Source organism: Hypanus sabinus, chromosome 15 (assembly GCF_030144855.1).
Source record: "Hypanus sabinus isolate sHypSab1 chromosome 15, sHypSab1.hap1, whole genome shotgun sequence".
NCBI classification, from domain to species: domain Eukaryota; kingdom Metazoa; phylum Chordata; class Chondrichthyes; order Myliobatiformes; family Dasyatidae; genus Hypanus; species Hypanus sabinus.
The window spans coordinates 86,278,403-86,302,938 of record NC_082720.1 but is presented as its reverse complement, the minus strand read 5'-3'; the positions used below and the strand labels follow the sequence as shown (position 1 = coordinate 86,302,938).

General features: G+C 51.5%; 1 protein-coding gene across 3 annotated transcripts in view; it reads right to left on the bottom strand.

The window, feature by feature from the left end:
- Positions 1-24,536, bottom strand: part of tnip1 (TNFAIP3 interacting protein 1) — a 136,926-nt gene that overhangs the window by 7,088 nt on the left and 105,302 nt on the right. For 2 of the 3 annotated variants that reach the window (XM_059990665.1, XM_059990664.1), the window contains exons 12-15: positions 14,572-14,700; positions 12,651-12,770; positions 8,766-8,891; positions 3,670-3,750 (exon numbers count right to left, since the gene is read on the bottom strand). In XM_059990665.1, the coding sequence (XP_059846648.1) occupies positions 3,670-3,750; positions 8,766-8,891; positions 12,651-12,770; positions 14,572-14,700 (456 nt within the window). The remainder of the gene's footprint in view (positions 1-3,669; positions 3,751-8,765; positions 8,892-12,650; positions 12,771-14,571; positions 14,701-24,536) is intronic. The other variant, XM_059990666.1, reaches the window with a different exon arrangement.

Here is a 24,536-nt window from a genome sequence, read left to right as displayed (position 1 = left end):
AGTGTTTCAACAGCAAACTCTCCATTGAGAGCAATCTCTGGCCCACATTGGAGTGAGCCATTCAGCCCATCTGTAAAGCCATCACTGCTCTCAGCACCAGTTGCCCCATGTTCCCCAATTCACTCTATGTCCAATAAGTGTCCCTGTCTTGCACATATTCAGCTACCAAGCCGCCACCCTCCACCAGGGTAGAGAATAACAAAGATTCAGCTCCCTCCTCAACTGCATCACAGAGTCATAGAGCAAGAAACCCTTCTGGACTATGCTGACAAAGCTGCCTCATAAAGATAGCGTCCATCATTAAAGACCCACACTCCATGTTTTAGGAACAGCTTCATCCCCCTAGCCATCAGATTTCTGAACGGACAATGAACTCGTGAACATTATTTTTGCACTACTTATTTGGATTTTATTTACAGTTCTGTGCAAACGTTGGAGGCGCATCTGTATAGCTCAGTTGCTCAAGACTTTTACCCAGTACTGTGGAGTGTAGAGCGAGCTTGTAAGTCTGGCAGCAAAGGATGTTGGGAATGGTGAGGGTGGAGGCTGCGGGAGGGGTGTGGGACTGGTGGTAGAGCAGGGGTCCTCAGGCCGGGGGGTGGGGGGTGTGGTGGTGGTGTTGTGTGACACCCCTTCCCAGTTCTAAGTCACCAGGCAAGGTTGCCATTTAATTCCAAACAATCATCACAGAATGTCTCTCTGGGGCTTCCCACTCCCTCCCCTCTCCCTTCCCCTTTTCCCAACCGTGATTCCCCTCTCCCTGCTCCCTTCCCACTCTCAGTCCACAATGGAGACCCCCATCAGAATCAGGTTTATTGTCACTCACATAGGTCACGAAATTTGTTTTTATTTTGCAACTACAGTCCTGTGCAAAAGTCTTAGGCCTCCTCGCTACTCGTATGTGCTGAAGGCATTTGCACAGTGCTGTATGAAGGGAAATAAACAGTCGACGTTTCGTGTCGAGACTGGGGAGGAAGGAGGCCGAGGCCAGAAGAAGGTGGGGAGAGGGGAGAAGTACAAGCCTGCAGGTTGATTTCCCTCCATCGCTGCCTCCTGACCTGCTGAGTTCCATTTATTGAGCAACTTTGGCCCCGTATCTAGTGAACCAATGAACCGGATGAGGGAGGGTTGGTGGATAGATGGAGGAAAGAGAGAACTTTAGTGGGGGGAAAATAAAAGGTGCAGTTAATTTCTCAGTGGGCAGAGAATTCAGAAATCAGAGGTGCAAAGGGACTTGGGAGACCTTGTTCAGGGTTCTCTAAAGGTTAACTTGCAGGTTGAGCCAGTGGTGAGGAAAGCAAAGACTGCAAAACATAAAATTACTACGGTACATTTGATTCCAAACAATATACACCTCAGTTGTGTAAATGTGCTGAAGAGTTTCGCACAGTCCTGTACTTCTGTGCTTTGCTACAGGTTGTTCAGTGGCCTGAGTATTCATATGACAGTATCTTCACTTTCAAATGTACCTACTCTACATCACACATGATCTTAGAAATAATCACACCTCAGCCTCCTTCAACGGCCCAGCCTGTCTGCTCTCTGCTGAGAGAAGGCAGATGGTCAGACGAGGGGGCGTCAGTGAGAGAATACAAAACCTCAAGCTGAGCTCGTTTGCTGGACCATCTCAACGGGCACAGACCCAACAGCCTGCATGATGCCAGGGACACAGCCTTCCATTTGCCAGCGACAAATATTTGCTTTTTCCACGCACAGTCCTTGTGTAAATAAACACGATAGCCAGCAGCTTACAGAATCACAGCTGCACAGGGCGGTGGGTTGGCTGCCAGAACTCAGAACCAAGGCTGAAGCTCGTCGAGCTGGTAATTTTAGGAACCCCGCAGATTTAAGAGGGTCCGGAGGAGGTTAATGAGAATGATCCCAGGAATGAAAGGGTTAACATATGAGGTGTGTTTGATGGCTCTGGACCTGTACTCACTGGAGTTTAGAAGAATGGTGGGTGGTGGTGGTGGGGGGAAATCTCATTGAAACCTATCGAATATTGAAAGGACTAGACAGGGCAGACATGGAGAGCACATTTGCTATAGTGGGGGAGTCTGGACGGTGCTCCAACACTAGAGAGGCACAGAGAAGAATCAGGACCTTCGGGCCACCTTAGTTCAGGTTTATTACCATTCAACAGCTTCTTCCCTTCTGCAAACAGATTCACGGAGCATAAACCCATGAGTGCTGAGCGCTCCCTCACTGTTCCCTCTACGATCGGATTCCTGAATGGACCACGAGCGCTCCCTCACTGTTCCCTCTACGATCAGATTTCTGAATGGACCACGGGTGCTCCCTCACTGTTCCCTCTACGATCGGATTCCTGAATGGACCACGAGCGCTCCCTCACTGTTCCCTCTACGATCGGATTTCTGAATGGACCACGGGCGCTCCCTCACTGTTCCCTCTACGATCAGATTTCTGAATGGACCACGAGCGCTCCCTCACTGTTCCCTCTACGATCGGATTCCTGAATGGACCACGGGCGCTCCCTCACTGTTCCCTCTAGGATCGGATTCCTGAATGGACCACAGGTGCTCCCTCACTGTTCCCTCTACGATCAGATTTCAGAATGGACCACGAGCGCTCCCTCACTGTTCCCTCTACGATCAGATTTCTGAATGGACCACGGGAGCTCCCTCACTGTTCCCTCTACGATCGGATTCCTGAATGGACCACGGGTGCTCCCTCACTGTTCCCTCTACGATCAGATTTCTGAATGGACCACGGGTGCTCCCTCACTGTTCCCTCTACGATCGGATTCCTGAATGGACCACGAGCGCTCCCTCACTGTTCCCTCTACGATCGGATTCCTGAATGGACCACGAGCTCTCCCTCACTGTTCCCTCTACGATCGGATTCCTGAATGGACCACGGGCGCTCCCTCACTGTTCCCTCTACGATCGGTTTTCTGAATGGACCACGGGCGCTCCCTCACTGTTCCCTCTACGATCGGATTCCTGAATGGACCACGGGCGCTCCCTCACTGTTCCCTCTACGATCGGATTCCTGAATGGACCACGGGCGCTCCCTCACTGTTCCCTCTACGATCGGATTCCTGAATGGACCACGAGCGCTCCCTCACTGTTCCCTCTACGATCGGATTCCTGAATGGACCATGGGTGCTCCCTCACTGTTCCCTCTACGATCGGATTCCTGAATGGACCACGAGCGCTCCCTCACTGTTCCCTCTACGATCAGATTTCTGAATGGACCACGGGCGCTCCCTCACTGTTCCCTCTACGATCAGATTTCTGAATGGACCACGGGCGCTCCCTCACTGTTCTGTGCCCTCTCTTTTTGCACTATTTATTTACTTTAATTATATATACACACACACACACACACACTTCATGTTGTAATTTATAGTTCTTAAAATTATGTATTGCACTGTATCACTGCCAAAACAACAGATTTTATGACAGATGCCAGTGATATTAAACTTGATTCTGAGCCCCATAGAGGTACACCACCAAATGAAACACCATTCCTCCAGACCAAGATGCACAACATGGTACATATAGCTCACACACACAACACAAAGTGATATTACCACAAATCAGTTCTCAAATAATAAGGTGCATTCACGACCCAGTCCACACTAGCTATTTGCCTCTCACAGAACATCTTCGCTCCTTCTCCCCACAGTGTGACTAACTCCAATACCTGTTTCTGATCCGTCAGCAGCCGCTGAATCATTTCCTTCTCCAACTTCTCCTTCTGAAAATCTTCCTGATAAACACGCAGCTGAGAGAGAGCAGACAGGGCAGGCATGTGGTTAGAGCCGGGACAGAGCGAGAGAGAAAGCTGGTGAAGCACGGGAGCTTACAGTCAGAGAGGGGGAGACAGGAAAGGAGGGCAAAAGACAGAAGGGGAAAGGAAGGGAGTGGAGAATCGGGGGGGGCTGAGGAGGTCAGAGAGTTGGGAAGAATGGTATAAGGGGATGGCATGAAGGGCAAATGGACAGATGGAAGGGGCATGAAGGGAAGGCAGACAGACAAAAGAATATGAAGGACAGGCAGACAGAGGGGAACGTGAAGGGCAGGTGGGCAGAGGGGGTTGGTGAAGGGCAAGTGGGCAGAGGGGTGTGTGAAGGGCAGGTGGGCAGAGGGGGTGTGTGAAGGGCAGGCGGGCAGAGGGGGTTGGTGAAGGGCAGGCGGGCAGAGGGGGTTGGTGAAGGGCAGGCGGACAGTGGGGGATGTGAAGGGCAGATGGACAGAGGGGGTTGGTGAAGGGCAGGCGGACAGTGGGGGTTGGTGAAGGGCAGGTGGGCAGAGGGGGTGTGTGAAGGGCAGGCGGGCAGAGGGGGTTGGTGAAGGGCAGGCGGGCAGAGGGGGATGTGAAGGACAGGCCGACAGTGGGGGACGTGAAGGACAGATGAACTGAGGGGGTTGGTGAAGGGCAGGTGGACAGTAGGGGATGTGAAGGGCAGATGGACAGAGGGGGTTGGTGAAGGTCAGGCGGACAGTGGGGAACGTGAAGGGCAGATGGACAGAGGGGGTTGGTGAAGGGCAGGTGGGCAGAGGGGGTTGGTGAAGGGCAGGTGGGCAGAGGGGGTTGGTGAAGGGCAGGTGGGCTGAGGGGGTTGGTGGGCAGACGGACAGAGGGGGTTGGTGAAGGTCAGGCGGACAGTGGGGAACGTGAAGGACAGATGAACTGAGGGGGTTGGTGAAGGGCAGGTGGACAGTGGGGGACGCGAAGGGCAGACGGAATAGGCAGGATAGGTGAAACAAGGGGCAAATCTGTGGGGACAGATGCTGCACAAGAGAGGTTATTAATGACTATACAAAAACACTGGTTGAGTACAAGTGGAAAAGTCTGAGGAAAATTCCAGGTCTTGGGAATGGGGACAAACAGTGAGATTCAATATTCCCAGAATGTAATGATACACAGAGCATAGAAGGGGAACACCAGAACAAGCAGCGGCCACAGCTGGAGTGAAATATAGCACATCTGACCACCCCCCCCACCAGAGACCAACACCTTCCATACCACTCCACATACACTGTCAGTCGTTCCCCAAACACATCTGTCCCTGACACACACCAACACACTCCATTCCACCTCACACACACCGCCAGTCTGTTCCCCAAACACTGTCCCAGTTTTGGGGAACTTTCAAAGTCAGACAGAGTGGTGAAGAAGTCTTCATCAGTCAGGGCACTAAAGTGTAAGAGTTGGGACATCATGTTAGATAGAGTGGATGTGGAGAGGATGTTTCCTACACTGGGGGAGTCCAGAACCGGAGGGCACAGCCTCAGGGGACTGAGATGATGATGAATTTCTTTAGTCAGATAGTGGTGAATCTGTGGAATTCATTGCTACAGACAGTTGTGGAGGCCAAGTCATTGGGTATATTTAAAGTGGAGGTTGACAAGTCCTTGTTTAGTGGGGGCTTCAGGGTTACAGGGAGAATGGGGTTGAGATGGAAAATAGATCAGCCATGATTAATGGCAGAGCATACTTGATGGGCTGAATGGCCAACTCTGCAGAGAGAAGCCCTCTGATCAAAAAGCCACCTTTCCCAAGATTCTTTTGGAATACATTTTATTAGTTGTGATGATTTCACTTTTTGTGTCAGTTACATGTGCCGTGTTGTGTGTGTCAGTTACATGTGCTATGTTGTGTGCGTGTCAGTTATATCTCAACCTCCTTATTTGGAGGCCAATATACAATTCCCATATTAGTTTTTCACCCTTGCGTTTCTTAACTCCACCCACAAAGATTCAACATTCTCTGACCCTGTGTCACCTCTTTCTAAAAATGTAATTCCATCTCTTACCAATAGAGCCACACCACCACCTATGCCTTCCTGCCTGTCCTTTCAATACAAAGCATATCCTTCGATATTAAGCTTGGAACAATAGTCTTCTTTCAGACACAACTCAGTGATGCCCACAATGTCATAACCAACCAGTTTCTAATTGAGTTCATCCACCTTAGTCTGAATGCTACATTCATTTAAATACAGCACCTTCAGTCCTGCATTTAACTCTGTCTGTATTTGTACCCAGTCATTGGCTTGTCCTTCCTTACATTATGTTACACCCATCATCTACTTGTAAACCTGCTGGCTCATCCTCAGCTCGATCGTACCAGTTCCCATCCCCTGCCATATTAGTTTAAACCACTCCCAACAGCTCCAGTAAACTTGCCCACAAGAATATTGGTCCCCCTCGGATTCAAGTGCAACCTGGTCCTTTTGTAACCAGCCATTGAAAGCTAACCCATTAAATCATCTGCTCTTCCCACTCCTTTGGGAAATGTTGGAATGAGGGAGAGTGGCAGTTAGTGTGACGTTACTCCACGCCCGTGACACAGGTTCAATTCCCGTCACTGTAAAGGGATTATAGACTCTCCCTGTGCAGTACGGTTTCCTCTGGGTGCTCTGGTTCCCTCCCTCCAAGGACGTGCAGTTTAGTAAATCATAGACACGCCATGTTGGCGCTGAAAGCTTGCGCAGTCCCCAGAACATCCTCCGACTGCGTTGGTTGTTGAGGTAAACACCGAATTTCATTGTGTGTTTCGATGATGTTGATGTCACAAAAAAATGATAAATTATATCCTTATCCCCAGTGTTGGACCCACAGCCACACAATCCCGCACCAGGGGCGGTACTGCACCTACGTCACACTTACAGGTGTGCTGTCCGTCTGAATACTGGATCCCACCCGCAGGAACATGGGAACAGGATGAGAGAGAGAGTGGGAAGAGGGCCGAGGGTTTCGACATCAAGGTGGTGATGAAAGCAGAGGAGACAAATGTAGGAAGGCTGAGGAGGTGGGGGTGGGGTTGAAAGTGGAGACCAATGAGGGGAGAGGTGAGTCGAGAGTCTGTGGGAGATGAGACAGGAAGGGGAGACCGGTGAGGGGAGAGGTCAGAGGCTGGGAAGATGAGATGGGAAGGGGAGACCGGTGAGGGGAGAGGTCACAGGCTGGGAAGATGAGATGGGAAGGGGAGACCGGTGAGGGGAGAGGTCAGAGGCTGGGAAGATGAGACGGGAAGGGGAGACCGGTGAGGGGAGAGGTCACAGGCTGGGAAGATGAGATGGGAAGGGGAGACCGGTGAGGGGAGAGGTCAGAGGCTGGGAAGATGAGACGGGAAGGGGAGACCGGTGAGGGGAGAGGTCACAGGCTGGGAGGATGAGACGGGAAGGGGAGACCGGTGAGCGGAGAGGTCACAGGCTGGGAAGATGAGACGGGAAGGGGAGACCGGTGAGGGGAGAGGTCAGAGGTTGGGGGAGACAAGATGGGAAGGGGAGACTGGTAAGGGGAGAGGTCACAGGCTGGGAAGATGAGATGGGAAGGGGAGACCGGTGAGGGGAGAGGTCAGAGGCTGGGAAGATGAGACGGGAAGGGGAGACCGGTGAGGGGAGAGGTCACAGGCTGGGAAGATGAGACGGGAAGGGGAGACCGGTGAGGGGAGAGGTCACAGGCTGGGAAGATGAGACGGGAAGGGGAGACCGGTGAGGGGAGAGGTCAGAGGTTGGGGGAGACAAGATGGAAAGGGGAGACTGGTAAGGGGAGAGGTCAGAGGCTGGGAAGATGAGACGGGAAGGGGAGACCGGTGAGGGGAGAGGTCACAGGCTGGGGGAGACGATGTTGTCCATCAGCATACTCAGTATCCATACCCAAGTGTAGGGGGGCCAAGGAGGTTGGGGGGGTTGGGAAGGGGAGCCCAGTGAGGGGAGAGGTCAGAGGTTGGGGGAGAAAAGATGGGAAGGGGAGACTGGTAAGGGGAGAGGTCAGAGGCTGGGAAGATGAGACGGGAAGGGGAGACTGGTAAGGGGAGAGGTCAGAGGCTGGGAAGATGAGACGGGAAGGGGAGACCGGTGAGGGGAGAGGTCAGAGGTTGGGGGAGACAAGATGGGAAGGGGAGACTGGTAAGGGGAGAGGTCAGAGGCTGGGAAGATGAGGCTGGGAAGATGAGACGGGAAGGGGAGACTGGTAAGGGGAGAGGTCAGAGGCTGGGAAGATGAGACGGGAAGGGGAGACCGGTGAGGGGAGAGGTCACAGGCTGGGGGAGGTGATGTTGTCAATCAGCATACTCAGTATCCATACCCAAGTGTAGGAGGGCCGAGGAGGTGGGGGGGGGGGGTTGGGAAGGGGAGACCGGTGAGGGGAGAGGTCAGAGGCTGGGAAGATGAGACGGGAAGGGGAGACCGGTGAGGGGAGAGGTCACAGGCTGGGGGAGACGATGTTGTCCATCAGCATACTCAGTATCCATACACGAGTGTAGGGGGGCCAAGGAGGTTGGGGGGGTTGGGAAGGGGAGCCCAGTGAGGGGAGAGGTCAGAGGTTGGGGGAGACAAGATGGGAAGGGGAGACTGGTAAGGGGAGAGGTCAGAGGCTGGGAAGATGAGATGGGAAGGGGAGACCGGTGAGGGGAGAGGTCACAGGCTGGGAAGATGAGATGGGAAAGGGAGACTGGTAAGGGGAGAGGTCAGAGGCTGGGAAGATGAGACGGGAAGGGGAGACCGGTGAGGGGAGAGGTCACAGGCTGGGAAGATGAGATGGGAAGGGGAGACCAGTGAGGGGAGAGGTCAGAGGCTGGGAAGATGAGACGGGAAGGGGAGACCGGTGAGGGGAGAGGTCACAGGCTGGGGGAGGTGATGTTGTCAATCAGCATACTCAGTATCCATACCCAAGTGTAGGAGGGCCGAGGAGGTGTGGGGGGGGGGGTTGGGAAGGGGAGACCGGTGAGGGGAGAGGTGAGAGGCTGGGGGAGACAAGTTAGTCCATCAGCATACTCAGTATCCGTACCTGAGTGTTGAGCATCATCATCTCCGCCTGGATCTTCTCCAGCTTTTGCCTCAGCTCCTCCTTCTCCTCACTCATCCTCTCTCGGTCACTCCGCTCCCTCAGGAAATCCTCCTCGAAGATCTTCACCTGGGAGTGGGTGGACAGTAAACAGACACTGGTGACCAAGGCCAAGGCTGTCACTGTGGGTCACTGGGAAATGCGCCACGTTACACCCCCGACACTTGGAGAGGTGCCAGAGAAAGTCGGTGGGACACCACGGAATACCGTTTGGACCACTGGCATACTAACTCTTTCAGAGCAAACCAGATAGCTCCATCCCAGCTCACACCTCTGAGGAAATCCACCCCACACTTCTATCCTTTCTGAGAAACCTGTTTCTCTTCTCTTAGTTGTCCCCAACCAAAGGCACCACGACCTCTTGTATTCATCACAAAGACAGACTATCACCCGTCCACCCTGCACCCTCTTTGGCTTTCTACCGTCAGGCAGGAGACTCCGATGCCTAAAAACAAGAATGGTGATGATGGGAAACAGCTTCTACCCTCAGAGCTTTGGGCTTCTGAGCCTCCTGCCGCATCGCATTCGAAGTGTCACCGGATAATCTGTTCTGTACCTTTAAATCATGCACTTTATTTATGTGTAATTCATAATAACAAATACTTTATTGATCCCGAGTGGGAAATTCTTTCATTAGAGCAGCAACATTAAAAAACACATTTAGGAATGTGCAGACCTGACTAATAATACACACAATAATAATTTACCAATGTGCAGTAATAATGTACGAAATCATTAAAAAGAGACTATTGCACTATGATGTGTGTTCTCCTGTCACACAGAGATGAACTGTTGTATATGCTTATTGCATTTGGTAGGAAAGATTTTCTGTAATGAAAAGCTGTACATTTTATCTTTACTTTCGTAAGTTATTGTGTGTTATGTGTACGACACAGTGTTTTACACCCTGGTCCAGAGATATGTTGTTTCGTTTGACAGTATACACGTATATAGTTCAATGATAATAAACTTGACTTGACTGGGTGTCTCGCATCATAGCATTGTAGCGCATGGAAACAGGTCCATTGGCCCATCTCATCCATTCTAGCCCCACTTGCTTGCCTTTGGCCCACATACTTCTCAACCTTTCCAATCCATGTACCTTTTAAACATCGTAGTTGTTCCCACACCTACCACTTCCTCTGGCAGCTCATTCCACACACTTACCACCCTCTCTACTAATACCTTGCACCTCAGATCACCTTTGAAACTTTTCCCACACCCCTCAACCCTGTGGCCTCTAACTTTTGGGAAATCCCACCATGGGAAAAATTGAAGAGTCTACATCCTTCTCGGCCAGAGGTTCCAACCTGGGGTCCATGGATCGTCCAGTTAAAGACACAAAAAATAGTTTGGGAACCCCTGCTCTATAACATCACCTCTCAGCCTCCCACACTCCAGGAAAGAAAACCTTGAGTAACACACACAATATTTCTCGGAGAACTTAGCAGGTCAGGCAGCATCTATGGAGGGGAATAAAGAGTCGACATTTCAGGCGGAGACTCTTCATCAAACCTGACCTGTCCACTCTCTCCCCGTAACCCAGGCCCTCAAGCCCCATCAATACCCTCGTGCAGGTGTAAGGCTTCAAACCAAAATGTTGGCAGCTCTTTTCCTCCCACAGATACTGCATGATCTTCCAAGTTCTTCTAGATTGTTTGTTGCTTCAGATTCCAGCTTGAGCAGACTCTCACATCAGCATTCTTATAAATTTTCCTTTCTGTTCCCTCTCTATCTTAATCACATCCCTCTATAGCAGGGTGTGTAGATTTGCACACAATAATTTACTTACAGGTACAGCACGGAACGAGTGTGTCCGGCCCAACGAGCCCCACTGCCCAGCAACCCACATTTAACCCTGACCTAATCACAGGAGAATTTACAAAGAACAATTAACCTTCTAACCAGTACATCTTTGGACTGTGGGAGGAAACCGGAGCACCCGGAGGAAACCCATGTGGTCACAGGGAGAACGTACAAACTCCTTACAGACGATACTAGAACTGAACTGTGAAGTCCCACACCTTGAGCTGCAATAGAACACACTGACCACTGCTCCACTGCGGCTTCCCAAGAACCCCTGGAGTGCACAACACTCAAAACCATTTGCCTCTAATTGTGGTGCTGCCTTTGAACAATTCACAGCTGACAAAGTGGTTACCATTGTTGAGCAATGCACACAAGATGGTGGAGAACCTTCCGACAACACTGTGAGAATTGTGTTCAGTCCTGGTCACCTCATTACAGGAAGAATGCGGAAGCTTTTGAGAGGGCACAGAGGAGGTTTACCAGGATGCTGCCTGGATTGAAGAGCCTGTCTTCTGAGGGTAGGCTGAGCAAGTTCGGACTCCTCCGTTTGGCGTGAAGGAGGATGAGAGGTGACTAGATAGAAATGTGCAAGATGACAAGAGGTAAGTAAAGAGTGGACAACCTTTTCTCCCCAGGGTGACAATACCCAATATGAAAGGGCATCCTTTTAAGGTGAGTGCAGCAAAGTTTAGGGGCGATGTCAGAGTTAAGTTTTATTTTTGTACACTGAGACTGGTGGGTGTGTGGAACACCCTGTCAGGGGTGGTGGTAGAGGCAGATACATCAGGGGCATTTAAGAGATTCTTAGATAGGCACATGGATGAAAGAAAAATTGAGAGTTATGGGTTGTGTTTGAGGGAAGGGTTAGATTGACCTTGGAGTAGGTTTAGACCATAAGAAAGGAGTAGAGTTAGGCCATTCAGCCCATCGAGTCTCCTCCACCAGTCTATCATGGTTGATTTACTATCTCTCTCAAACCCATTCTCTTGTCTTCTCCCCTTAATCTTTGACACCCTAAGCTTTAAATATACCCAATAACTGGGCTTCCACAGCTGTCGAGGAAATGAATTCCACAGGTTCACCACTCTCTGGCTAAAGAGATTCACCTCTGTTCTAAAGGTCATTCTGCTATTCTGAGGTTGCGTCCTCTGGTCCTACACTCTCCGACTATAGAAGACATCCTCGCCACATCCACTCCATCTAGGTCTGTCAATATTTGAGAGGTTTCAATTTGATCCCCTCTCATTCTTCTAAACTCCAGAGCCATCAAATGTTCCTCTTATGTTAACCCTTTCATCTTTGGGTTAATTCTCATGAACCTCCTCCCCAATGCCAGCACCCCTTTTCCTAGATAAAGGGGCCCAAAGCTGCTCACAATACTCCAATTACAGTCTGGCAGATTCCTTATAAAACCTCAGCATTACATCCTTGCTTTTATATTCTAGTCCTCTTGAAATAAATGCTAACATTGCATTCGCCTTCCTTACCGCTGATTCAACCTGGAAATGAACCTTGGGGGAATCCTGCACGAGGACTGCCAAGTCCTGCACCTCTAACTTTTGAATGTTCTCCCTTTTTAGTAATTAGTCCACACCTTTAGTCCTTCTACCAAAGTGCATGACCTTACACTTCCGTACATTGTATTCCATCTGCCACTCCTTTGTCCATTCTCCTCATCTAAGTCCTCTTACAGATTCCCTACTTCCTCAACACTACCTGCTCCTCTGCTGCTTTTTACATGTCAGTACAGTATTGTGGGCCGAAAGGCCTGTGCTGTTCTATGTTCTAACGCAGCAGGTCTGGCAGCAACTCTTGGGACTGCCTGTCCCCTCTACTCGTGCTTCTCATAACCGTATCACAGTACGGCACCATGACTAACTGATTCCGAATACCCTAACCTCCCTCTTCCCACCACCAGCTCGCCAGGCCTTGCTCGACCCAGAACCGCACTATGCACTCAGCGCCTGTCCGGTACTGCCCCCGCGCCTGGGAGAGCTGGGGCTGGGCGCGTCTCCTCACCTGCTGTTTGAGGACCTCGATCTGCGTCAGCTGCTCGTTGCGCCTGGTGTTGATGCAAGGGTCTCCGGTGCCAGTGAACATGGGTGCGGCTGACTGCAGCGATAGCACCTCCTCCAAAGCCTGCGGAGAGGAGAGCTTCCATCACTAGGGAGGCCACGTGAGTCAAAACGATTACCGGCCAAGGTGTAGTTGAGGGGATTCGTAAAGGGGCTGGCCCATGCATGCTGGCTCTCGATCAGGGCTGCTCTCCAGTTCACACAAAGTGTGGAGTGGATTTGCCCTCATCTGTGACCCACCCTGAGAGAGATGAGGAACTGCTGCATGCTTGTTCTTGCAGAAACGTGGCTACAGGACAACATTCCATGCACCATCAATTTACATGCCATGACACTCAGGGACTATATATGTTTTAAAAGAGATACAGTGCGGAACAGGCCCTTGTGGCCCAACGAGCTACCCAGCTACCCACCCATTTAACCCTGGCCTAATCGCAGGACAATGTACAAGGACCAATTAACCTACTAACCGGTACTTCTTAGGACAGTGAGAGGAAACTGGAGCACCTGGAGAAAACCCACAGGGTCACGGGGAGAACGTACAAACTCCTTACAGACAGCAGTGGGAATTGCACACTACAGTATTTGTGGTATGTGACTGTGTGTGCTATTGTACCTACAGTATTTGTGCTGTGTGTGTGACTGTGTGTGCTATTGTACCTACAGTATTTGTGCTGTGTGTGACTGTGTGTGCTATTGTACCTACAGTATTAGTGCTGTGTGACTGTGTGTACTATTGCACCTACAGTATTTGTGGTGTGTGACTGGGTGTGCTATTGTACCTACAGTATTTGTGCTGTGTGTGACTGTGTGTACTGTTGTACCTACAGTATTAGTGCTATGTGACTGTGTGTACTATTGTACCTACAGTATTAGTGCTGTGTGACTGTGTGTACTATTGTACCTACAGTATTTGTGGTGTGTGACTGGGTGTGCTATTGTACCTACAGTATTAGTGCTGTGTGACTGTGTGTACTATTGTACCTACAGTATTTGTGGTGTGTGACTGGGTGTGCTATTGTACCTACAGTATTTGTGCTGTGTGTGACTGTGTGTGCTATTGTACCTACAGTATTTGTGCTGTGTGTGACTGTGTGTGCTATTGTACCTACAGTATTTGTGCTGTGTGTGACTGTGTGTGCTATTGTACCTACAGTATTAGTGCTGTGTGACTGTGTGTACTATTGCACCTACAGTATTTGTGGTGCGTGACTGTGTGTGCTATTGTACCTACAGTATTTGTGCTGTGTGTGACTGTGTGTACTATTGTACCTACAGTATTAGTGCTATGTGACTGTGTATATACTGTGTTTACACCCTGGCTTCAGAGCAGGGGTTCCTAACTTTTTTATGCCACGGACCCCTGTCATTAAGCAAGGGGTTCCTGGACCCCAGATTGGGAACCCTGGTCTAGAGGAATGCTGTTTTGTTTACCCATATGCCCGTACGGTTGAATGACAATTAAACTTGACCTTGAACTGGTGCAGATGGCAAGCACAGCCATGATGGGCGGAAGAGTCTGATTGGTGTTCTGACTGTTCTCAGCATCGCATTGGCGCTGGAATTTGCAGCAATAGCTGTCCCTAGCACACCCGTGGGAGTCCCTCCATGTAGATAGAGATGCCTTCTCCCCAGCTTGGGTGAAATGGGGAGAGAAGAGAGATCAGAGGCAAAGGGGGTCCCGAGACAGGGAGGGACGGACAGGGTCCTGAAATAGGCAGGGGCAAAGGGGGAGCCCTTGACTCAGAGAGGGGCCGAGGAGTGGAGGGGGCTCAAGGAAGCCCCAAGATGAGGAGAAGCACAGGAGGCCCGAGATGGGGAGATGTGGAGGAGAGACACCCCATTGTAAAGCCGAGGTCACCTACCTTGTTGAGACGCTGGATCTCCTTCTCCTGACACTCTCGCTGCTTGGTCAGGGGTATCAGCTGATCCCTCAGACACTGGTTCTCCTGCTTCAGTGTTTTAATCTCCGCCAAAAATTTCTCCTTTTCAGTCTGAGGAGGTAAGATGGAGAGGTGGTGAATGAGGTGATACATTTTCTGTGTGCACAAGGTCCTGCCCCTGCTGCCCCTGACCCTTCACAGTGTCCCAAGAGTGGGAGGGGATTAAAGGGATTAGCTTAATTTGTCACATCAAGACATAAACAGGAAATGAGCCGTTTGCATCAAATCAAATCAGCGAGGATTCTCCTAGGGCAGCCCACAAGTGTTACCATGCTTCCAGTGCCAACAATAGCATGCCCACAACTTACTGAAGCTAACCTACTTAGCTTTGGCCTGTGGGAGGAAACCAGAGCACCCAAAGGAAACCCAACGGTCACTGGGAAAACATGCAAACCCCTTATAGACAATGATCAGATTTGAAACCTGGGTGGCTGGCACTGTGAAGAGCTACACTTCTGTCTTGCCCACTTTCTCAAAAGCCTTATGGAGATTTAGCACATCACCAAATGCTCTCGACTGGTGTGGTAGCAACATCCAGTGCCAGCTGTAGGATCAGGGGTTCAATTCCCACTGCTGTCTGTGAGGTTTGTACACTCTCCCAGTGACCGTGTGGCTTTCCTCTGGGTGATCCGCTTTCCTCCCACAGTCCAAGGACGTACGGGTTAGGGTTAGTTAGTGTTCTAGAGGCAATGTTAGTCATCGTCTGTTCCTATCAGTTACTGACACCACGTCCAGTACAATTAAGGCATAATAGCAATTTACATCAACAGAGTATGGCCATAATGAGATCATACCTCAGTAAATGACAACGTATTTAGATATCAAAATTTTAAAGCCATATTTACTTAGAACAAAGAACATAGACCAGTACAACACATGAACAGGCCCTTCAGCCCACAATGCTGTGCTGAACCGGTTAAATTAGAAATCAAATGGCTAACTATACTAATCCCCTCTGCCTACACAATGTCCACATCCTTCCATTTCCTTACATTCACGCGCCTATCTAAACATCTCTTAAAAGTGCCCATCTACCTCTACCATCATCCCCAGCAACACAATTCCGCATCCACCCTCTATGTTAAAAAGCTTTCTCCTCACACCTCCTTCAAAATCACCCCTCTCACTTTAAATGCATGTCCTCTGGTATTAGACATTTTGACCCTGGGGAAAAGATATTGCTTGTCTACTCTCTCTATGCTTCTCTTAATCATATTGAATATATACAGTTAATCAGGTACTTGGAAGGAGGGGGGAAGATTTCAAGACACAAACAACGTACTTCACTGTATGTTTCGATGCACTTGTGACAAATAAAGCTAATCTTATCTTATAACCTTATGGCAGTCCCAACACACAGAAGCACAAGAGGCTGCTGATAGACAATAGACAACAGGTGCAGGAGTAGGCCATTCAGCCCTTCGAGCCAGCACCATCATTCACTGTGATCATGACTGATCATCCCCAATCAATACCCTGTTCCTGCCTTCTCCCCATATCCCTTGACTCCACTATCTTTAAGAGCTCTAACTAACTCTTTTTTGAAAGCATCCAGAGAATTGGCCTCCACTGCCTTCTGAGGCAGAGCATTCCATAGATCCACAGCTCTCTGGGTGAAAAAGTTTTTTCTCAACTCCATTCTAAATGGCCTACCCCTTATTCTTAAACTGTGGCCCCTGGTTCTGGACTCCCCCAACATCGGGAACATGTCTCCTGCCTCTAGCGTGGCCAATCCCTTAATAATCTTACATGTTTCAATCAGATCCCCTCTCATCCTTCTAAATTCCAGTGTATACAAGCCCAGTCGCTCCAGTCTTTCAACATATGACAGTCCCGCCATCCCGGGAATCAACCTCGGGAACCTATGCTGCACTCCCTCAATAGCAAGAATGTCCTTCCTCAAATTTGGAGACCAAAACTGAACACAAGAGAGAGGTGGGCACAGCCCGATCCATCACAAGCACACCCTCCCCACCATACGGACCATATCCTTTTCTCACAGCTCCCCTTGGGAAAGGGGTACAGAAACATGATATCCCACAACACCGGGTTCAGGAATGACTAATTCACTTCAACTATTCAGTTGAACACTTTGAGAAACTTCTATAGATTTGTGGTGGAGAGTATGTTGACTGGATACATCACAGCCTGGTAGGGAAATACCAATACCCTTGAATGGAAAATCCTACAAGTCGTCGTGGATACAGGCCATTCCATCACGGGTAAAGACGTCACCACTGAGCACACCAACTGAAATGGTGCTGTAGGAAAGCAGCATCCATCACCAGGGACTCCACCACCCAAGTCATGGCTCTCGACTCACTGGTGCCATCAGGAAGTGGTGAAGGAGTCTCAGGACTCACAGCAACAGGTTCAGGATGCAGAAGCAAAGGGCACAACTTCATTTAACTTCATTTGCCCCGAAACTTTCCTTTTCATCACTGTTGAGGAGTGTGTGAGCGGCCTAACGCTGTGTGCCTCACTGTGGCAGGCGAGTTGGCCTCTGTGCTCAGTGTCTCTCTCTTTCATTGAGGAAGGAGGATGGTACTGTGGTTCTGTGTTACAGATTGGACTATTCTGTTTCTGGACTGTGCACTTTTTCAGACTGGGTTTTTATATTCTGGGTTTTTCACCTGTTCCTCTTCCAATTTGTTGTGTGGGAGAGGAGGATTGGGGGGGTCAATGTTCCTGTGTTTTGTGTGGGAGAGGAGGATTGGGGGACGGGTCAATGTTCTTGTGTTTTGTGTGGGAGAGGGGGATTGGGGGGGGGGTCAATGTTCCTGTGTTTTGAGTGGGAGTGAGGGATTGGGGGGGTCAATGTTCCTGTGTTTTGTGTGGGAGTGAGGGATGGGGGGGTCAATGTTCCTGTGTTTTGTGTGGGAGTGAGGGATGGGGGGGGTCAATGTTCCTGTGTTTTGAGTGGGAGAGGAGGATTGGGGGGGGTCAATGTTCCTGTGTTTTGTGTGGGAGTGAGGGATTGGGGGGGGTCAAAGTTCTTGTGTTTTGTGTGGGAGAGCGGGATTGGGGGGGGTCAATGTTCTTGTGTTTTGTGTGGGAGAGGGGGATTGGGGGGGGTCAATGTTCTTGTGTTTTGTGTGGGAGAGCGGGATTGGGGGGGTCAATGTTCTTGTGTTTTGTGTGGGAGAGCGGGATTGGGGGGGTCAATGTTCTTGTGTTTTGAGTGGGAGAGGAGGATTGGGGGGCGGGTCAAAGTTCTTGTGTTTTGTGTGGGAGAGAGGGATTGGGGGGGGTCAATGTTCCTGTGTTTTGAGTGGGAGTGAGGGATTGGGGGGGTCAATGTTCCTGTGTTTTGTGTGGGAGAGCAGGATTGGGGGGCGGGTCAAAGTTCTTGTGTTTTGTGTGGGAGAGAGGGATTGGGGGGGGTCAATGTTCATGTGTTTTGTGTGGGAGAGGGGGATTGGGGGGGGTCAATGTTCCTGTGTTTTGTGTGGGAGAGGGGGATTGGGGGGGTCAATGTTCCTGTGTTTTGTGTGGGAGTGAGGGATTGGGGGGGGTCAATGTTCCTGTGTTTTGAGTGGGACAGGGGGATTGGGGGGGGGTCAATGTTCCTGTGTTTTGTGTGGGAGAGGGGGATTGGGGGGGTCATTGTTCCTGTGTTTTGTGTGGGAGTGAGGGATTGGGGGGTCAATGTTCCTGTGTTTTGAGTGGGAGAGGGGGATTGGGGGGGTCAATGTTCCTGTGTTTTGAGTGGGAGAGGGGGATTGGGGGGGGTCAATGTTCCTGTGTTTTGAGTGGGAGAGGGGGATGGGGGGGTCAATGTTCCTGTGATTTGTGTGGGAGTGAGGGATTGGGGGGGGGTCAATGTTCCTGTGTTTTGAGTGGGAGAGGGGGATTGGGCGGGTCAATGTTCCTGTGTTTTGTGTGGGAGTGAGGGATTGGGGGGGGTCAATGTTCCTGTGTTTTGAGTGGGAGAGGGGGATTGGGGGGGGGGTCAATGTTCCTGTGTTTTGTGTGGGAGAGGGGGATTGGGGGGGTCATTGTTCCTGTGTTTTGTGTGGGAGTGAGGGATTGGGGGGTCAATGTTCCTGTGTTTTGAGTGGGAGAGGGGGATTGGGGGGGTCAGTGTTCCTGTGTTTTGAGTGGGAGAGGGGGATTGGGGGGGTCAATGTTCCTGTGTTTTGTGTGGGAGTGGGGGATTGGGGGGGGGGTCAATGTTCCTGTGTTTTGAGTGGGAGAGGGAGATGGGGGGGTCAATGTTCCTGTGATTTGTGTGGGAGTGAGGGATTGGGGGGGGGTCAATGTTCCTGTGTTTTGAGTGGGAGAGGGGTTTGGGCGGGTCAATGTTCCTGTGTTTTGAGTGGGAGTGAGGGATTGGGGGGGTCAATGTTCCTGTGTTTTGAGTGGGAGAGGGGGACTGGGGGGGTCAATGTTCCTGTGTTTTGTGTAGGAGAGGGGGATTGGGGGGGTCAATGTTCCTGTGTTTTATGTGGGAGAGGGGGATTGGGGGGGGTCAATGTTCCTGTGTTTTGTGTGGGAGTGAGGGATTGGGGGGGGGTGGTCAATGTTCCTGTGTGTTGTGTGGGAGAGGGGGATTGGGGGGGGGTCAATGTTCCTGTGTTTTGTGTGGGAGTGAGGGATTGGGGGGGGTCAATGTTCCTGTGTTTTGTGTGGGAGTGAGGGATTGGGGGGGTCAATGTTCCTGTGTTTTGAGTGGGAGTGAGGGATTGGGGGGGTCAATGTTCCTGTGTTTTGTGTGGGAGTGAGGGATTGGGGGGGTCAATGTTCCTGTATTTTGAGTGGGAGTGAGGGATTGGGGGGGGGTCAATGTTCCTGTGTTTTGAGTGGGAGAGTGGGATGGGGGGGTCAATGTTCCTGTGTTTTGTGTGGGAGTGAGGGATTGGGGGGGTCAATGTTCCTGTGTTTTGAGTGGGAGTGAGGGATTGGGGGGTGGGGGGTCAATGTTCCTGTGTTTTGAGTGGGAGAGGGGGATTGGGGGGGTCAATGTTCCTGTGTTTTGAGTGGGAGTGAGGGATTGGGGGGGGGTCAATGTTCCTGTGTTTTGAGTGGGAGAGGGGGATGGGGGGGTCAATGTTCCTGTATTTTGAGTGGGCGGGGGGATTGGGGGGGTCAATGTTCCTGTGTTTTGAGTGGGAGTGAGGGATTGGGGGGGGGGGTCAATGTTCCTGTGTTTTGAGTGGGAGTGAGGGATTGGGAGGGTCAATGTTCCTGTGTTTTGTGTGGGAGAGGGGGATGGGGGGGGTCAATGTTCCTGTGTTTTGTGTGGGAGTGAGGGATTGGGGGGGTCAATGTTCCTGTGTTTTGTGTGGGAGTGAGGGGGATTGGGGGGGTCAATGTTCCTGTGTTTTGTGTGGGAGTGAGGGATTGGGGGGGTCAATGTTCCTGTGTTTTGTGTGGGAGAGGTGGATGGGGGGGGTCAATGTTCCTGTGTTTTGTGTGGGAGAGAGGGATTGGGGGGGTCAATGTTCCTGTGTATTGTGTGGGAGAGAGTGATTGGGGGGGTCAATGTTCCTGTGTTTTGTGTGGGAGAGGGGGATTGGGGGGGGTCAATGTTCCTGTGTTTTGAGTGGGAGTGAGGAATTGGGGGGGTCAATGTTCCTGTGTTTTGTGTGGGAGAGGGGGATTGGGGGGGGTCAATGTTCCTGTGTTTTGAGTGGGAGTGAGGGATTGGGGGGGTCAATGTTCCTGTGTTTTGAGTGGGAGTGAGGGATTGGGGGGGCGGGTCAATGTTCTTGTGTTTTGAGTGGGAGTGAGGGATTGGGGGGTCAATGTTCCTGTGTTTTGAGTGGGAGAGAGGGATTGGGGGGGTCAATGTTCCTGTGTTTTGTGTGGGAGTGAGGGATTGGGGGGGGGCGGGTCAATGTTCTGGTGTTTTGAGTGGGAGTGAGGGATTGAGGGGGTCAATGTTCCTGTGTTTTGAGTGGGAGAGAGGGATTGGGGGGTCAATGTTCCTGTATTTTGTGTGGGAGAGGGGGATTGGGGGGGTCAATGTTCCTGTGTTTTGTGTGGGAGTGAGGGATTGGGGGGGCGGGTCAATGTTCTTGTGTTTTGAGTGGGAGTGAGGGATTGGGGGGGTCAATGTTCCTGTGTTTTGAGTGGGAGAGAGGGATTGGGGGGGGTCAATGTTCCTGTGTTTTGTGTGGGAGTTAAGGATTGGGGGGGGTCAATGTTCCTTTGTTTTGTGTGGGAGTGAGGGATTGGGGGGGGTCAATGTTCCTGTGTTTTGTGTGGGAGTTAGGGATTGGGGGGGGGTCAATGTTCCTGTGTTTTGTGTGGGAGTGAGGGATTGGGGGGGTCAATGTTCCTGTGTTTTGTGTGGGAGTGAGGGATTGGGGGGGGGTCAATGTTCCTGTGTATTGTGTGGGAGTTAGGGATTGGGGGGGGGTCAATGTTCCTGTGTTTTGTGTGGGAGTTAGGGATTGGGGGGGGGTCAATGTTCCTGTGTATTGTGTGGGAGTGAGGGATTGGGGGGGTCAATGTTCCTGTGTTTTGTGTGGGAGAGGGGGATTGGGGGGGGTCAATGTTCTTGTGTTTTGAGTGGGAGTGAGGGATTGGGGGGGTCAATGTTCCTGTGTTTTGTGTGGGAGAGGGGGATTGGGGGGGGTCAATGTTCCTGTGTATTGTGTGGGAGTGAGGGATTGGGGGGGGTCAATGTTCCTGTGTATTGTGTGGGAGTTAGGGATTGGGGGGTGGGGTCAATGTTCCTGTGTTTTCTGTGGGAGTGAGGGGGATTGGGCGGGTCAATGTTCTTGTGTTTTCTGTGGGAGTGAGGGATTGGGGGGGGCGGGTCAATGTTCTTGTGTTTTGAGTGGGTGTGAGGGATTGGGGGGGTCAATGTTCCTGTGTTTTGAGTGGGAGAGGGGGATTGGGGGGGGGTCGATGTTCCTGTGTTTTGTGTGGGAGAGGGGGATTGGGGGGGTCAATGTTCCTGTGTTTTGTGTGGGAGAGGGGGATTGGGGGGGTCAATGTTCTTGTGTTTTGAGTGGGAGAGGGGGATTGGGGGGGGTCGATGTTCCTGTGTTTTGTGTGGGAGAGGGGGATGGGGGGTGTCAATGTTCCTGTGTTTTGAGTGGGAGAGGGGGATTGGGGGGGTCAATGTTCCTGTGTTTTGAGTGGGAGTGAGGGATTGGGGGGGTCAATGTTCCTGTGTTTTGTGTGGGAGTGAGTGATTGGGGGTGCGGGTCAATGTTCTTGTGTTTTGAATGGGAGTGAGGGATTGGGGGGGTCAATGTTCCTGTGTTTTGTGTGGGAGAGGGGGATTGGGGGGGTCAATGTTGTTGTGTTTTCAGTGGGAGAGGGGGATTGTGGGGGGTCGATGTTCCTGTGTTTTGTGTGGGAGAGGGGGATTGGGGGGGTCAATGTTCCTGTGTTTTGAGTGGGAGTGAGGGATTGGGGGGGTCAATATTCCTGTGCTTTGTGTGGGAGAGGGGGATTGGGGGGGTCAATGTTCCTGTGTTTTGAGTGGGAGAGGGGGATTGGGGGGGGTCAATGTTCCTGTGTTTTGAGTGGGAGTGAGGGATTGGGGGGGTCAATGTTCCTGTGTTTTGTGTGGGAGAGGGGGATTGGGGGGGTCAATGTTCCTGTGTTTTGAGTGGGAGTGAGGGATTGGGGGGGTCAATGTTCCTGTGTTTTGTGTGGAGAGGGGGATTGGGGGGGGTCAATGTTCCTGTGTTTTGTGTGGGAGAGGGGGATTGGGGGGGGTCAATGTTCCTGTGTTTTGAGTGGGAGAGGGGGATTGGGGGGGGTCAATGTTCCTGTGTTTTGTGTGGGAGAGGGGGATTGTGGGGGGTCGATGTTCCTGTGTTTTGTGTGGTGAGAGGGGGATTGGGGGGGTCAATGTTCCTGTGTTTTGAGTGGGAGTGAGGGATTGGGGGGGTCAATATTCCTGTGCTTTGTGTGGGAGAGGGGGATTGGGGGGGTCAATGTTCCTGTGTTTTGAGTGGGAGAGGGGGATTGGGGGGGTCAATGTTCCTGTGTTTTGAGTGGGAGTGAGGGATTGGGGGGGTCAATGTTCCTGTGTTTTGTGTGGGAGAGGGGGATTGGGGGGGTCAATGTTCCTGTGTTTTGAGTGGGAGTGAGGGATTGGGGGGGTCAATGTTCCTGTGTTTTGTGTGGGAGAGGGGGATTGGGGGGGGTCAATGTTCCTGTGTTTTGTGTGGGAGAGGGGGATTGGGCAGGGGTCAATGTTCCTGTGTTTTGAGTGGGAGAGGGGGATTGGGGGGGTCAATGTTCCTGTGTTTTGTGTGGGAGAGGGGGATTGGGGGGGGTCAATGTTCCTGTGTTTTGAGTGGGAGAGGGGGATTGGGGGGGGTCAATGTTCCTGTGTTTTGTGTGGGAGTGAGGATTGGGGGGTCAATGTTCCTGTGTTTTGAGTGGAGAGGGGGATTGGGGGGGGGTCAATGTTCCTGTGTTTTGAGTGGGAGAGGGGGATTGGGGGGGGTCAATGTTCCTGTGTTTTGTGTGGGAGAGGGGGATTGGGAGGGGTCAATGTTCCTGTGTTTTGAGTGGGAGAGGGGGATTGGGGGGGGTCAATGTTCGTGTGTTTTGAGTGGGAGTGAGGGATTGGGGGGGTCAATGTTCCTGTGTTTGTGTGGGAGTGAGGGATTGGGGGGGGTCAATGTTCCTGTGTTTTGTGTGGGAGAGGGGGATTGGGGGGGGTCAATGTTCCTGTGTTTTGAGTGGGAGAGGGGGATTGGGGGGGTCAATATTCCTGTGTTTTGTGTTGGAGTGAGGGATTGGGGGGGTCAATGTTTCTGTGTTTTGTGTGGGAGTTAGGGATTGGGGGGGGGTCAATGTTCCTGTGTTTTGTGTGGGAGTGAGGGATTGGGGGGTCAATGTTCCTGTGTTTTGTGTGGGAGAGGGGGATGGGGGGGGTCAATGTTCCTGTGTTTTGTGTGGGAGAGGGGGATGGGGGGTCAATGTTCCTGTGCTTTGTGTGGGAGAGGGGGATTGGGGGGGGTCGATGTTCCTGTGTTTTGTGTGGGAGAGGGGGATTGGGGGGGTCAATGTTCTTGTGTTTTCAGTGGGAGAGGGGGATTGTGGGGGGTCGATGTTCCTGTGTTTTGTGTGGGAGAGGGGGATTGGGGGGGTCAATGTTCCTGTGTTTTGAGTGGGAGTGAGGGATTGGGGGTGTCAATATTCTGTGCTTTGTGTGGGAGAGGGGGATTGGGGGGGTCAATGTTCCTGTGTTTTGAGTGGGAGAGGGGATTGGGGGGGTCAATGTTCCTGTGTTTTGAGTGGGAGAGGGGGATTGGGGGGGTCGATGTTCCTGTGTTTTGTGTGGGAGAGGGGGATGGGGGGGGTCAATGTTCCTGTGTTTTGAGTGGGAGAGGGGATTGGGGGGTCAATGTTCCTGTGTTTTGAGTGGGTGTGAGGGATTGGGGGGGTCAATGTTCCTGTGTTTTGAGTGGGAGAGGGGGATTGGGGGGGGTCGATGTTCCTGTGTTTTGTGTGGGAGAGGGGATTGGGGGGATCAATGTTCCTGTGCTTTGTGTGGAGAGGGGATTGGGGGGGGTCGATGTTCCTGTGTTTTGTGTGGGAGAGGGGGATTGGGGGGTCAATGTTCTTGTGTTTTGAGTGGGAGAGGGGGATTGGGGGGGGTCGATGTTCCTGTGTTTTGTGTGGGAGAGGGGATGGGGGGGGTCGATGTTCCTGTGTTTTGTGTGGGAGAGGGGGATTGTGGGGGGTCGATGTTCCTGTGTTTTGTGTGGGAGTGAGGGATTGGGGGGGTCAATGTTCCTGTGTTTTGTGTGGGAGTGAGGGATTGGGGGGGGTCAATGTTCCTGTGTTTTGTGTGGGAGAGGTGGATTGGGGGGGGTCAATGTTCCTGTGTTTTGAGTGGGAGAGGGGGATTGGGGGGGGGTCGATGTTCCTGTGTTTTGTGTGGGAGAGGGGGATTGGGGGGGTCA